Here is a 16,134-nt window from a genome sequence, read left to right as displayed (position 1 = left end):
ATGTAATATCGATTGGATTAATTTGTCGGGTTATTGGGGTCCCCCGTTTCAGAGAGCAACATTGTGATTTAATGTCCCAAGCTAAAGAACTACTATTCAAATTGGGAATATTACGCATACTGATGAGAACCAGGAAGTACCGGTACCGGGACTTCAGTACCGGTTATATCTATACAATGAAATTCCCGGGAATTTCCGGGAATTCTCAATGAACATAACTACTGCACAAATCAAGAACGAGATGATACTGCAGTGCAGTATACTCATAGGCATGCCAGGTACTTATGTGGACAATTATTTAGCTTGCTAATTTGTCTGTATTTTGGCTAGCTTGAGAACTATAATCTAATGTCCCGTTAAACACTGGGAGGACACTGTGCTCAACAGTTGGACATATTTAGTTTTCAATGATATTGGGCTCCCATGAGGGACCACATGAAGCAGTCGGACAGTCAAAAGCGGCCGGTGTATGGTAGGTTTTAAAGATGTAACCCCTGTACAGTCAGCAGCAGATATACCTGAGCGGGTAAGGTGTCCAAGAAAACATATACACTTCAATCGTCACAAAAATAAGGACATCTAAGATGTCATTTTCACGTAGGCTTTCAGTTCGTCACAAATACCTTAACTTCTGAGTTTTTCTTTAACACATACACCCTTATTTAATCACAATGACAATAACGGTTAAAAAGTCAGTGGTAACTAAGCAATCAAATTCAAGCTGCTGTCATTAATACCTACACGCACTGCCAATCACGTACGTCAGCAGCCAGGGTGCCACCAGTTGCTAAGCAGTTGTTATTTCAATGGTAACTAAGCAATAAGCATCAACATTTTATATCTGTTTAACTTTAAAATAAATACTGTAGCACTACGAATTGACACCTCCTTTCTTAAAGAAGTATTTTATCGTTAAGTGTCAAACTTATACAATAAATAAGTAGGTTCTACTAGAATGATCGGTTTTTTTATTTTAACTGTCATATGCAGCTGTTCTTCCAAACCGTTGATGATATTATATACCTATGTTAATATATTTATTTAGCTCACTTATTGTAGTAAAATATACTATACAGGATGGCCCATTTAGATCGGCCAGTATGGGAAAATCTGATACTATACGATATACACCGATCTCTTCTTAGGAATCATGTCATCGATTTTAGTAACACGGAAAACTGCATTCATACATTAAAAAAAATGTGTACTCAGCTCGGGAATCGAACCCCGAACGTTTTGAAAAATAAAACAAGACTATTTCTATTTAGATATCGATTGTGTAGGTCTTAAGCAATAAATGTTACTATGAAACATGATGTCTGAAATTAATAAAATGCATTGTTTTCATATCCTTTAATTTAATTTAGTCAGTTTTCGAAGAGACCAGCATTTTTAGGGGTCCGTACCCAAAGGGTAAAACGGGACCCTATTACTAAGACTCTGCTGTCCGTCCGTCTGTCCATCCATCCGTCCGTCCGTCCGTCTGTCACCAGGCTGTATCTCAGGAACCGTGATAGCTAGACAGTTCAAATTTTCACAAATGATGTATTTCTGTTGACGCTATTATAAATAACAAGAAATACTAAAAACAGAATAAAATAAAGATTTAAGTGGGGCTCCCATACAACAAACGTGATTTTTGAGTAGTAAATATCAAATGGCATTCCGCACAGGAGTAATCTAAGTAACGCCCACTGCGGGTTCAAACCTACAACGTCCTGATAGAAAGTCGTACATACGCTACATGTGACATTATCTTCAAAAATTATATAAACTAATGCGAAATTAACATAAAACCAGAAGACACAAATTGATAATAGAAATGAAACCCAAAAAAAAAAAAAGCTGTAATCTCTAGGTGCGTACGACTGAGATTTGAACCCGCGGTCTCTGCTTCGAAAAGCAAACGCCTGTTACTGAGACCACGACGTGCCTTGACAATTGGCTCTAAATTCGGCTTCAGTTAGCTTTTGCTATGTGTCATTCGTCTTGACGATTCTGTTAAAAGAAATAGTTTGCAGTAAGATCCAGTTATCCGACCGAGAGGCTCCTGTCAAATGGTTGAAGGGCAAAACGTGAGATAGATGTATGTGATGACAAGACTGTACTGCTTTCGATGATTGTCAAAACGCTTTACCTAAAATTAGCATGGCTATCTTTTATTCAATATTCGACCATACTTGTACGCTTTAAAGTCTATTTTTCCATATTGTTCAGATATATTTGACACGTTGACCGCTTAGATACCATTGGTTTTTTGACAGCTAAGCTATCAATGACTTGTTGTAAGTGTAGAAATTAATGAATAGCGACTGTTAACATATTTGTGACACGTTGAGCGCTCACAAGTAAATACTACCATGACAGTCAACAACTTTTTGACAGTTTAAACGTTTACCTCTCTTCGAGCACCTGGAGTGTATAGCGACTTCTGCTGCTGACTGTACCTATAGTTGTAGCAGTACATTTACCTTATAAAATAGTTGTATTTTAAATAAGGTCTGTCCCCGATAAAAAGTGGTCAGCATTTAATAAAAAAAATATATAAAATAAAAGACAACTGACATCTGTCACTTTGATTGTTAAATAGCGGGAAGAATAAACTATCGTTTAGGGCTTTTTGGGGTTTATAAATTCGTAACATTTATAAAATGTCGTCTAGCCAACTGGACATCCGAAAAAAGATCGTGTACACCTACAACCAAAATGTCGGTATATCGCAAGGAAACTTAGCCAAATTATTAAAAGTTCCGAAGTCAACCGTGCAAAAGGTATTAGCTAATTATCAGTCCAGATTGTCTGTTTCAAGAAAAGGTGGTTCGGGTAGAAAACGCGGTCCTGCTGATAAAACTAAGGCAAAAAAAGTAATCGAGCATTTTAAGAAGAATCCAACTCTCTCTGTCCGTGACGTCGCCAGAAAATGTAAGGTATCGAAATCGTATGTCCAAAAAATCAAGCAGCGTGCAGGTTTACGATCGTACAAGGCAACTACAGTTCCTAATCGCGATGCTACAAAGGATAAATTATGTAAAACCCGGGCTCGGATGTTGTATACAAAATATTTGACGAAGTTTGGTTGTATTTTGATGGACGACGAAACATACGTGAAAGCAGATTTTAAGCAATTACCAGGTTTGCAGTTCTATGTGGCAAATCAAAGAGGGAATGCCGATAAAAAATTTACAACAAAAAAACTTGATAAATTTGCAAAAAAATTCCTTGTCTGGCAAGCCATCTGTACATGTGGTCAAAAAAGCAAATCGTTTGTTACTACGGGTACGATTAACCAATCCATTTACACGAAAGAGTGTTTGAAAAAACGTTTATTGCCGTTTATAAGAAACCACACCGAGCCTGTCATATTCTGGCCTGATTTAGCGTCCTCACATTATGCCAAATCTGTTTTAGAATGGTACACTGAAAATAATATCTCCTTTGTATCGAAATTAGCAAATCCACCAAACTGCCCAGAACTCCGGCCGGTAGAGCATTATTGGGCAATAATGAAAAGAAAATTTAAAAATAGTGGTAAAATTGCTACAAATGAGCAACAGTTCAAAAGAATGTGGGATACGACATGTAAAAAGGTGACCGAAAGTGATGTACAGAGATTGATGGAAGGAGTCCGAAGCAAAGTCAGGGCATTTTACCAGTGTTAATTTGTTAAACAGGAGGTTTATTAATTTTAAAGAACACTAATAAAACTTTAATTTAAATAGCCCATGAAATTGTTTTTCTTAGTTTTTTTTCTAATTTGTCGTTGTAACACCAACCACTTTTTTTCGTGGACGGGCTTTATGTAGTTTTATTACTCGTAGCATCATTCATCATCATCATCATCATTTCAGCCTATATACGTCCCACTGCTGAGCACAGGCCTCCTCTCATGCGCGAGAGGGCTTGGGCTATAGTCCCCACGCTAGCCCAATGCGGATTGGGGACTTCACATACACCTTTGAATTTCTTCGCAGATGTATGCAGGTTTCCTCACGATGTTTTCCTTCACCGTAAAGCTAGTGGTAAATATCAAATGATATTTCGTACATAAGTTCCGAAAAACTCATTGGTACGAGCCATCATTGCATCAGAGCATCGTAGCATCATTGTAGATACCAATTTATTCTTTCAGACAAACGAGTGAATAGTCCACAAGAGACGATGGAGACGACAGCTGCGGTCGTCTCGTTTATTGACGAGCTTTTTGACAGCGTTAATGGATTGCCAGGCCAAGGCAAAGGCAAACTATGTGCCGTCAAAGAAACTTCAATCAAGCCATAAGGATTTTTGGCTAAATGCTATAAGAACATTGCAATGTATGTCATTTTTAGACTCCAACAAACTGGCGATACGTAACTAATGGCTAGCCAAGGCATGTACGCGTTCCGTGCTTGGAAGGGTGGATAAGTGGATAATCACAATAAAAAGTTTCCTGGCATTGTCAAAAATATTATTTTAAATTTATTTTTTATTATTATAAAGTCAAATACTTTTACCCTCGTTTTGTCAATCAGGATCCGATCGAAAACTTATTTGGACTGGACGTATAAGAGCAATTAATGTAAGGATCATTATTTATTAATAGCTTATATTTTGATCATTCTTACTTTTATTTATGATTAGATTATAAAAGAGTATCAATTGACTCATACTTGTCACTGGTGCCCGCCATTTTGAATTGTTATAAAAAGGCCGGTATGACAGTGACAAGTGGCCAGTTCGAGTACGGACAAGTTAGAGTGTAGACGTCTTGAATATTTTATTGTAAATTGGTTGTTATTATGTTTGTAACAAATGAATAAAGTTAAAATATTGGTACAAGTATTAGTTTTCATCATCAACCCGGTAATAACTCAATATATCAGAAGTTGGATCTAACAAAAATCGATAGGATTTTTGCCACGCCGCACGAACGTAAGGTTGTATTTTCTTTTTCGTTTGTATCAGTGAGTAAACTATGTTTACCGGAAAGTGTATTAAATTATGACGAAGGACCCAGGAGTGCCAGGGCCAGGGTTTGGTCTTCGTTTACCACCCAGGAGTACCCAGGTGAGAGGGTCGGGGTGTGTAATCAATTTCAACTCCGATGAAGGACCCAGGAGTGCTCAGGTGATAGAGCCAGGGTTTGGTCTTCATTTACCGCCCAGGAGTGCCTAGGTGAGACGGCCAGGGCGATGACATTCCTGTTCCTTGGCAAAACCAAGGTGCTTCTACACAGAAGTACGATCCTTGCTACACCGCAGAGTCTTCAAATGCTGGCATCATGGCACACAAGGCTGCAGCTAGTAGCAGCGCGACATCCGGTGCCCTGTGGTGAGCAGCATTAGCGTGGTTGCCGGCGTCTTCATCGCGGACAGCAACAGAGCAACAAAGAAGAGCAGCACGCGTTGGCGCAACTATCTTCTGTCGGGGAATTATGTGGTGATACGATATAATTGATAACGGTTTGAATATTTACGTGTAAAAGTGAATAATAGGTAGTGTTGTGTACGTATATATTGTACTTCTTGCTCATAAAATTCTTGAAAATTTAACAAGTCTTGAAGAAAATTTAATAATACTAGATTGTGTAATTTAACTATACATAATGATTGAAAATGGAATTCCGCTTATGATTGTTCTATGGTTTAATATTTTATTATATTTCTGCAGGCCGATCTAATTACATTTATTCGTTTCTACGATGACATATACAGTTTCTTTAACCTTAATAACAGAGTTAATAAAAGTTCTTTGAAACCCATAATTTGAACAATTAATAATATTATGTTTTGATCAATTGACATTTTATTGATACTTAATAATTAACAATAATACACATTATAATTGTAATCTTATTCTTATGATATGCATATGAGTATTATGTTTGTAACTATTTCTCTTGTTGCTTATTATAATTTTATACGCATATTATGTGCCTAAATATCATTCACATAGCAATACTGGATAAATAAATCTTGGTATGTTCTTGATGTATACATTGCCGATTCATAATTTTTATAAATTTGTCATTATTTTTATCATTTTAACTATTTCATGGCGAAGGGTCTCGCCTCGAACAGGATGGCCGAGCTGTAAGGATCATTATTTATTAATAGCTTATATTTTGATCATTCTTACTTTTATTTATGATTAGATTATAAAAGAGTATCAATTGACTCATACTTGTCACTGGTGCCCGCCATTTTGAATTGTTATAAAAAGGCCGGTATGACAGTGACAAGTGGCCAGTTCGAGTACGGACAAGTTAGAGTGTAGACGTCTTGAATATTTTATTGTAAATTGGTTGTTATTATGTTTGTAACAAATGAATAAAGTTAAAATATTGGTACAAGTATTAGTTTTCATCATCAACCCGGTAATAACTCAATATAAATTACAGAAATGTAAATCCCGACGCAAACACTTTTATTTATTCTTTTTTTAAATCTATAGTCCTCTCAAATATCTTGGCTCCACAGTCCACATCAATGAACTGTGAAGACAATGACGGAGGAACCCTAATTAATTTAAGTAATCTGTTCTTGACAACGTGACCTCAGGATGAGAAAGAAAACTAAACTGGCCCAGAAATTTAAATACGCCGTCATCGTCTTCTGTCCCCTTGTCCCGTCAGGACAAAATTAATAATAGAGATATTATGCCGAAAAATAACAAAAAAGCAAACTGTAATCAATGTGCAAAAAGTTATACGACAGAAGCAAGGGATCCATGAATACATTTAACATAGGGAGTACAAGAGATTGAAAAATGCCAATTAGAATTACCCAAATTCGAGAAAAGTATGTTTGTATAGGGAATGTGCCCAAATAATAAGTACACTATTATTTAAACGCGGCATGCCATTCAAATAATATTAAAAAAATATTATTGCTATAACAAAATCACGCTGCGACTTGTCTTGGCTGGGATGTAAAAGTCATAAAATATTAATGAAAAAAAATTTTATGACTAGTAATACGATTGCAGGTACACAACTGGTGTAACATCATAAACAGAATTTTAAATGGCAAAATGGAAGAAAAATATATTTTTAAAATGCATACTTCGCACGATACTGCATATAAAAACCGGCCAAGTGCGAGTCGGACTCGCGTTCCAAGGGTGCCGTACCTACATTACTAAATTTTTAACAATATATTTATATATATATATATATAAACGCGAGTGAATTGCCTTTAAAAAACCCGTAGGGGCCGGATCAAAAACTAAGTAATTGGTTCGACTCACGCTTGACTACATATTTCTAATAGGTTTTCCTGTCATCTATAGGTAAAGACCTATTTTTTATGTATTTTTTTCAAAATTTTAGATCCAGTAGTTTCGAAGATAAAGGGGGGGGGGGAGGGAATGGTCATTTTTTGCCTATTTTCTTGAATTACTTCTTAACTGTTTATTCTAAAATTATAAAAAAAATATGTTTGAGATTCTTGCAATTGAGCTCTTTCATTTGATATACATATAAACCAATATAGTTTGAAAAACTTTATTTTTTGATTTTCTCATTTACCCCCCAAAAGTGACCCCCATGTTTAAAATTCATTTGTTTACGTTACATGTCCGTCTTTGGGTAACAAACTTACATATGTGTACCAAATTTCAACTTAATTGGTCCAGTAGTTTCGGAGAAAATAGGCTGTGACAGACGGACAGACAGACAGAGACAGACGCACGAGTGATCCTATAAGGGTTCCGTTTTTTCCTTTTGAGGTACGGAACCCTAAAAATACAAAGCGCATCGTTTACGACAAAAAGCAACATAAGATTAAAAATAAATAATGTTTAAACACTTTCTTTCTTTAGTTTTATTTTTATTCTCCTTATTCAAGTATTATTTGTCGTAGTCACAACACTAAAGAATACCGATATCGACAAGTTCCATTCTTGAAATCCCTAGTCTAGACTGTCAAATAACTCACAAATTATAAAATAAAAGTTTACAGCGCCACAACTGTGGTAAACGGAACTAACACAAGGGCACTGTCCCATCTGTAGCTAGCTACGTATCATTAGTCTAGGTTCTCAATAATATGGTACGACGCTCTTATTAGGTACGCTGGTAGAAGAGTGGTCGATACATATTTTTGAACAGTTGTTTACACCCAAATTTTTACAAGTACACTTGACTGCTGTATTATTTACTTAGGTATTTAAAGTGACTTTAGTGTATTATGTTTCTATCTATAATAAAGAATAGATATATGTACCTATCTATAGGTAGATACATACGAGTATGCCTGAAGTGGGTAAAGTTGGTAATCGATAATTTAATCTCTAGTCCATTACCAGATTTCTATTAGTGATTCACTGTATTTACAGAAAATTACAAGGAAGTGCCGTTGCAGAACCACCCGGCGGTTTGCAGTGACCGTTCACACACAGCGTCTGCGCTCATCAGGATACCCGGCTCCAATGAACGAGATGGCGAAAGGCGGCGCTTAGAGATGGAGGAAGCGGTCTTCGACAGATACATGATTCAACAGTGGCGGGGTCGTGGCAATGTAATGTAAATTTATGCTACGGCCCCGCCACTAATAATAAATGAACTTTTAAAATAATGCACAGTATTTTATTTATTTACGGCATCACGAGATTATATTTTTAACTAGACGATGAATGTTTATAATAAACAACCTCAACCACCAACTCAACCTCACCTCAACAATCAATCTTCTATTGAAGCCTTGTTTTGTTTGTAGTTCCATGTTAAAATTAATTGTTTACATTCCGTAAAGAATCTTCTAGTTGTTTTCTATTGTTAAACTTGAAACGTTCGAACACTCCATTTACACGCGGGCTGACATATTTTGTGATTGCGTTCATTACAGAGTCGTAATTATCTTTTTCACTCTCGGAAAATTTTAGCGACGTTGGGACTATTCTGGCAGCTTCCATTCCTAACATATTTCTCAATAGGGGCCCGATTTTACCTTATCTGCGGCATTATCTTGCCCTGAACCCACCAAGTAGTCCTCAAAACAGAGACGCTATAGCCGCCATTCTGTTGCCGCATTGGCAGCTCGCAAAGTTTGGTGGCAGCTTGATGGAATGCTCCATCTTTAACAACTTATAGAACTTTTTGCACGTGTTTCACAATATATTTCTGCTTTTTTATAGACTGCGACATGTTTTATTTCAATAATACACTTCTGTAAGAGTAACTCGCTTTATTAAAAACTTGTAAATGTTGACACAGGATCAAAGATAACATAGTGTACTGAACCACAGATACACAACAGTCATCTTCACCAAGCCTAGAGTCCATCATATATTACCGTTAATGACAAAGACAACTTTAGCTGTATAGACAACTCGCGATCAAAATTGAGTCCAGCGGGCGCAGCACGGTTCCATTTTTATCTACTATCACTATGCGCGTCCCTATCGCACTCACATACTTGTTAGAACGTGACAAGCATGGTGACAAGGGATAAAAACGAGACCGTTCTACGCCACCAGGTTAGTATTATATTATAATTTTAAAATCAAGACATTTAAAAGATTATTTGCGAAAATATGTGACTGTTTTCACAATTATTATGACAGATTTCAGAACGAGATTTTAAAATATTCAAATTTTGACACACTGCCAGCACAAAGCTCTTAATGCAAACCGTTACAAGCTTGAATGCAAAATAAGTCATAGGCAACACCATGCCGTTTCTAAGGTATGAGCAAATTACCTACAGATGTCCAAATTTCCATCAAATCCTAATAGGGACAGAGAGAAAGAAAAGGCAATATCGCATTTGCCAACATTGGCTGTGGCACTGATGCCCAACAATGGGCCTTTGTGTATTTTGGTACCGTTCGTTAAACAACGATAACATTCATTGGCCAAGTGGGGACAAGTATCGAATTTATCAACATTGGCTGTCACACTAAGTGCAGACAAGCAGAAAGTGAATTTGAACTGACGACTGCCGACGCCGAATAATATAAATACATGTTAGAACGTGACAGGCATGGTGACAAGGGATAAAAACGCGACCGTGCTACGCCGCCTGGGCTCTATGTCCAAAAGTCAAAACGTCCAAGGAGTCAATATGTCCAAAGGTCAAAACTTCCAAGGAGTCAATACGAGTATGTCCAAGGGTCAAAACGTCCAAGGAGCCAATATGTCCAAGGGTCAAAACGTCCAAGGAGTCAATATAATTTAAATTTGGATCTTAATAAAGGAGCTACTGAAATCTATCGAATGTGCTCATATTTACCGCTTTTGCGTAAAGCTTGGAATTCAATTGTACACAAAATGCCAGAGGATGAAGCAATGAAACTATTTGAAAAATATTTTAGAGATGAGTAGCTCACAAGTAAAACCTTAATGTACCTTAGTTGTGCAGGCCAGAAACATCGCACCAACAATGCTCTAGAAGGGTGGCATGCTCGTTTAAATAAGAGGATGAAGAATAGGCCAAATTTATATATTATTATATTATTCATAAATAAGCTACGCAAAGAAGCTAAATTCCAGAGCAAAATCATTTCCGACGTTTACTTCCAAGGACTTCCAAGGATACACCCCCTTGACCCTTGACCCTTGGACATTTTGACACCTTGGGTATATTGACTCCTTGGACGTTTTGACCCTTGGACGTGTTGACTCCTTGGATATATTCACTCCTAGGACGTTTTGACCCTTGGACATATTGACTCCTTGGACGTTTTGACCTATGGCCATAGTGCCCTGGAAGGTATTGATTTACCTAGCGGAAGCAGTTATAAAGTTGACCCAAAAATTTTTTATTAAGCTATGAGCTTCATCACATATGTTCCTTGAGTAATTCTAAGCATTTCAAGCCTGGGAGGCAATAAGAAATGTGTGTCTACTCGGATTTGTAATGTATTCAAACTTTCAACCCCTTTTTAACCCTGTTAGGGGATGAATTTTACAAAACGCTGAAATTACTTTTCCTGTCTTTTAATAATATCCCCAAATACAAAGATTCAAGTCCCGCGTTCGAAATTTTTTTTGATATCCATACAAACTTTCAACTCCTTTTTCACCACCTTAGGGGATGAATTTTCAAAAACGCTGAAATTAGTTTTCTTGTATTTTAATAATACATCGTTTTACGAAGTTTCAAATTCCTAGCTTAAAATAAAACTTGAACCCCATACAAACTTTCATCCCCTTTTTAACCCCCTTAGGGGTTGAATTTCTCAAAATCGCTTCTTATCTCTTGTACACTTTATAAATGTAATCTAGTGTGCAAATTTCAACTTTCTATCTTTTGTAGTTTCGGCTCCGCGTAGCAAAAATCTCCAACCAAATTTTTCACCTTTTTACGTTTTTCTTGTAAAATTACTATGAAATTGAAACAACAAATATAAGCAATGAATTCTACGTCTTTGGTTTATACGAAAATGATACCAAACTTGCCCTAGTACCCACCAGGATCAGAGTAGATTTTTTTTAAAGATGACGGATGGCGGCCGTCTTTGTACCCCACCCTCCCCCCCCACTTCAGGCTAGAAATGCTTAGAATTACTCAAATATCAGATGTGATGCAGCTCATAGCTTAATAAAAAATTTTTGGGTCATGTATGGCAGCGTTACATAACTGACTCCAGTAACCTCCTGCAACCAAAAGATAATCAATAGCAACTATATTCTCATATTGGAAACGTAGGACAATGACCTACTAAACACGAATGTCATATTTTTAACAAAATTACATATACTCGAGCATGATGATATTGATGATATAAATGTTACGTTTCAAACGTAGCAAAGGCAATTTCCTTTTTTTAGTTTGATACTCACAACGACACCTAGCGGCATTGTAGTAAAACAGGCCGTACAGGATTGTTTTCAGCGCCATCTGTCCGCATCAAGAGGTACTCGATCACCTAGTCGCGAGCTGTCATTCTATGATACTTTATGGTTATTATTTAACATTAAATATTTTCTTTAAGATGAATACTCAATATCGTTACTCTTTTAATATTTAATTTCTAAATATTGTTACATCGCTTACACTGCCTGGCAAAATTCCTTGGCTCTGGAGCATGGATCTAGGTTTAGAAAATAAATTAAGACAGGAATTTGATTTATGGAACATGACGAGCACTTGGATTGCAACAACGATGTGAACCAGTTCGGCGTTGTAGCTCTAGGGCTATGACCGCGAAAATCGAAGTTCGCAAATTGCGGGGATTTTTCTCTGTCACTCTAATTACACCTGCATTGGAGTAAAAGAGAAAGATCCCCGCAATATGCGAATTTCGGTTTTCGCGGTAGCCGCTCAGGTTCGATCCGTTCGGGAGGCATCCCTCAAAATATGCACCCACACTTTTAGTAGCGAGGTAAGTCGCAGTAAAAATGTTTAGTGTTAGGAGAAATATAGCCCGGACTCTGTAACGTTCGTCTATACTGCTTTTTTTTTACATTTCTTTGTTACAGCATGCGAAACAATATGGCGTCGCACACTAAATCCCTGTAAGGGACACTCAAAAAATATTTCTTTATGAATGTCAGCAGTGTAGCACCAATCGCTTCACTTAAAATCCGGGTAAGCAATTATGATTTTACTGTATAAAGTGTAGTTTTCCTTTTCGTCTTTGTCCATGTGTGGCAAATGATCACGTGGCAATCTATTTAATTATTGTCTAGTTAGTTTTCTGTGGAAAATAGGGCAGCAAATGCACTCGTAAAGACAAGGTCTGACATGTGCGTAACCTCAATCCTTTTGATATTGGGTTTTAATATGTGTTTTTTTCTTTAGCTTTAATGCCGGTCCCCACCCTGGGCTCTTTCTTCGGACACGTGTCGGCGCTGGGCGTTGCTGTGGACCTTGGGCTGGAGCTTCGTGCTGCTCAGCGCGACGTTGGCGAAGCAGATAAGCAGCCACCTGGAAACGTGGCTGACGGTATCACCGCGACTTTTGGCTGTCCCCCCTGCGCGCCTCTGGAGCAGCACGTGGCCACGGCTTCACCGTCTTCTGCTACGGACACGTGACTCAGGTGTGGTCAGATCTAATTTGTTGTTGGCTCTTTCGAGCTTGTGATTTATGTTGCGCATCGCGACGTTGGCGTAGTAGATCAGCAGCCACTTGGACACGTGGCTGACGGTTTCACCGCGTGTCACCGCGACTTTTGGCAGTCCCCCTGCGCCTCTGGGGCAACACGTGATCACAGCTCGTCTGCTTTCCACTATGGACACGTGATTAGGTGTGCTAAGTCCATAAACTTTTTATTAGCTTCACGCAATAGTGGCTTCTTAACAGACTTCAAGTGCTCAGTGCATACTTAGTGAATAAACTTAACAAACTTTAACTAGGACTGCGTAACCAGTCCAATAGCATAGCGTTCTTAGTATACTTAATAATAACATAAGGTTATCTTTTCTAATGCCTTCCTGTACTGTTTCTTTATGCAAAACATAAATATTATAAACTGTATCTCGAGCTTAAACAATAGTTTTCTTTTATTTCTCATCTTAGTTTTTACCTTTCTTGTAACGCTCTATGGCGTGCTGGCGCCCAATAGAGTCTGACCAGCGAGTCGCTGCACAAGCGTTTTTAGAGAATTCTATATATGGCAATAATTTTAGCTGTCAAAAGTGTCAAAAATATTGTCAAACGAGTTTACACATAACCTAGATTCTCAAATTCTCATGTTAGTTCATTCGTTACGGAAGTTTATATCGTATTATAATGGCTAAACCGATTAGAAGCAGTGTGAGGAGCATGTTATTTACGATAATCTGTAACTATAATCAAGTTCGACACGACGAAAATGAGAGATTACTAGAAAAGAAGCGAATATTGGACGAAATCATTCAGGCGACCGGTAAGTCATTATCAAACAATGTTGATGCTTCTTGTACCAAATTTAATTTACGAGATAGGAACATTTGTTTGTATTACTAAACTTATGATTTATTTATATTACAGCGGGCGTAGATGACGAAAATGTTAGAGAAACTATTCAAAAGCTAGCAAGCGAACTGAAGAATGTTATTGATAATAACGCATCAGAATCAAGTTATTTAGAGAAAGTGTCTACTATGACAGGTAATATAAATAATCTATATTTTCACATCTAGGTTTATTAATATTTTAGTGTTCTTTTGTTAAAATTCCTATTGTTAAAACTGTTTTTTTTTTCAGGTGCAAGCATTCGTACACTACGCACAATTAAAAAAGAGGGTTCTATTAACCAAGGCCAATGGAATACGCCAGGGAAAAAACGACCCCGGCCACCAACTTTGTCAAATTTAGACAATTTTGATGTGTCAGCCATCCGTAATAAAATTAATGAGTTTTATTGCGTCAAAAAGCAGGTACCTACTCTAAGAGCCTTACATGCGGATTTGAAAGAATCTATAGGATTCTCAGGATGTTGTGAAACACTGAGGAAAATACTACACGAGAACGGATTTGAGTTTAAAAAAAATAAAGAAGAGCGCTCCATCCTCATGGAAAAGTTTGAAATATCTGGGTGGAGGCAAAGGTTTCTTAGAGCTATACATAAAAAACGGGAAGAAGGAAAAAATATTGTGTATCTTGATGAGACATATGTCCATCAAAATTACAGACCGAAGAAGTCATGGCAAGGGCCTTCAACTTCCGGTTTAGTTGAAAAAATTTCCTCGGGTAAGCGGCATATTATAGTGCATGCTGGATCAGAGCAAGGATTTGTGCCCAATGCTTTGCTTGTTTTTAGCACAAAATCCAAAGCAGCTGACTATCATGATGACATGAACAGTTCTAATTTTTTAAAGTGGCTACGAGAAATGTTAATCCCAAATTTGACTGAGCCCAGTGTAATTGTTATGGACAATGCCAGTTACCATGTAACACAAATAAATAAGCCTCCAACCATGCACAGCTTAAAGGCTGATATTCAAAAATGGCTAAGGGAAAATAATATCCCATATGAAGAGTGTTTCAAAAAGGAGGAATTGATGTGCCTCGTTGAGGAAAATAAAATTGGTCCCATATATGCAGCAGAGGAGTTATTGAAGCAGCATGGGCATGAGGTCCTTAAATTGCCTCCATACCATTGCGATCTAAACGCTATTGAGTTGATATGGAGCCTCACAAAGCGAAAAATAGCCAGCAGAAATGTGGGGCTACCGGGTTCAGATACGGAAAACTTGATCCGAGAATGTTTTGCAATGATTACCCCGGAAGATTGGAAAAAAAGTACAGACCATGTAATAAATGTGGAACGAAAATACAAGTCTAAGGACAACATTACAGACACTGAACTAGCTCCATTCATAATAGAAGTTCGGGAAAGTGACAATGACAGTGATAGTTCTCTGTCAGGAATTGAATTTCTTGAATCCGATTTCGATTATGATTCTTAAATAAATAGGCACCTTCTTTATAAACTAACAATATTAAAAGTAGATTGAAACTAAATTGTGTTTTCTTTCACCTACCTTCAGTTCAGCTCCATTATACAATATGTGACTTTTTATTATTACTAACTTTATAAGTACAACGGGAAGCATAAATATTTCCCTTGTGAAGGTTTACTTTAATAGCACAAGGGAAATATTTATGCTTAATAAATAATCGCCTGTAATTAACCCGAGTTCAAAACTTCAAAATAAAACACAAATAAAGTAATTTTTAATCCTATCAAAAATATAAATGTCATATGAGAACCAAGTTCAATATTATGACATATGCCTTGGTTGTTGACTTCAACGACCAAAGAAATGAGATTTAAAGGGTGCCGTTTAATGGTTAGCGATGGGCGAGTCGAGTTATCTGATTCGAATAATCCGAATCAACCTACAGATGAGTTGATTCGAATCAAGACTATTGGCAATCCGAATCAACTTGGCCACTAAACTGACTGGTAACTTGGTCCGCTGACTCGGCGAATGAATCGCAAATTCACCAACTCTCCGAGCCGAGTCAACGCTACGCTAAGGCCATTCAAAAATAAACCTTAATTCGATAGCCCGAAGGTTCTTTTTACAACAACTGCCGCTTGATTCGTCGTTTCAATCCGAGTTGACTGGTACTATGACCATTCAAAAATAAACCTTAATTCCGTAGCCCGAAGGTTCTTTTTACAACAACTGCCGCTTGATTCGCCATCCCGAGTCGAGTTCACTGGTAGTATGGCCATTGAAAAATAAACCTTAATTTGGTGTTCTGAAGGTTCTGTTTA

At 37.3% G+C, this 16,134-nt stretch overlaps 1 protein-coding gene across 1 annotated transcript; it reads left to right on the top strand.

The window, feature by feature from the left end:
• Positions 1-13,404: 13,404 nt before the first annotated feature.
• Positions 13,405-15,371, top strand: LOC134670612 (uncharacterized). Its single transcript, XM_063528413.1, has 3 exons — positions 13,405-13,791; positions 13,896-14,015; positions 14,112-15,371. The coding sequence occupies exons 1-3, from the start codon at positions 13,656-13,658 to the stop codon at positions 15,314-15,316; spliced, it is 1,461 nt and encodes a 486-aa protein (XP_063384483.1). The 5' UTR covers positions 13,405-13,655; the 3' UTR covers positions 15,317-15,371.
• Positions 15,372-16,134: the final 763 nt, after the last annotated feature.

The sequence above is a fragment of the Cydia fagiglandana genome, chromosome 14 (assembly GCF_963556715.1).
Source record: "Cydia fagiglandana chromosome 14, ilCydFagi1.1, whole genome shotgun sequence".
In the NCBI taxonomy this organism is placed as follows: Eukaryota; Metazoa; Arthropoda; class Insecta; order Lepidoptera; family Tortricidae; genus Cydia; species Cydia fagiglandana.
Note: the sequence above shows the minus strand (reverse complement) of the source record. Positions and strands in the feature narration are given on the sequence as shown.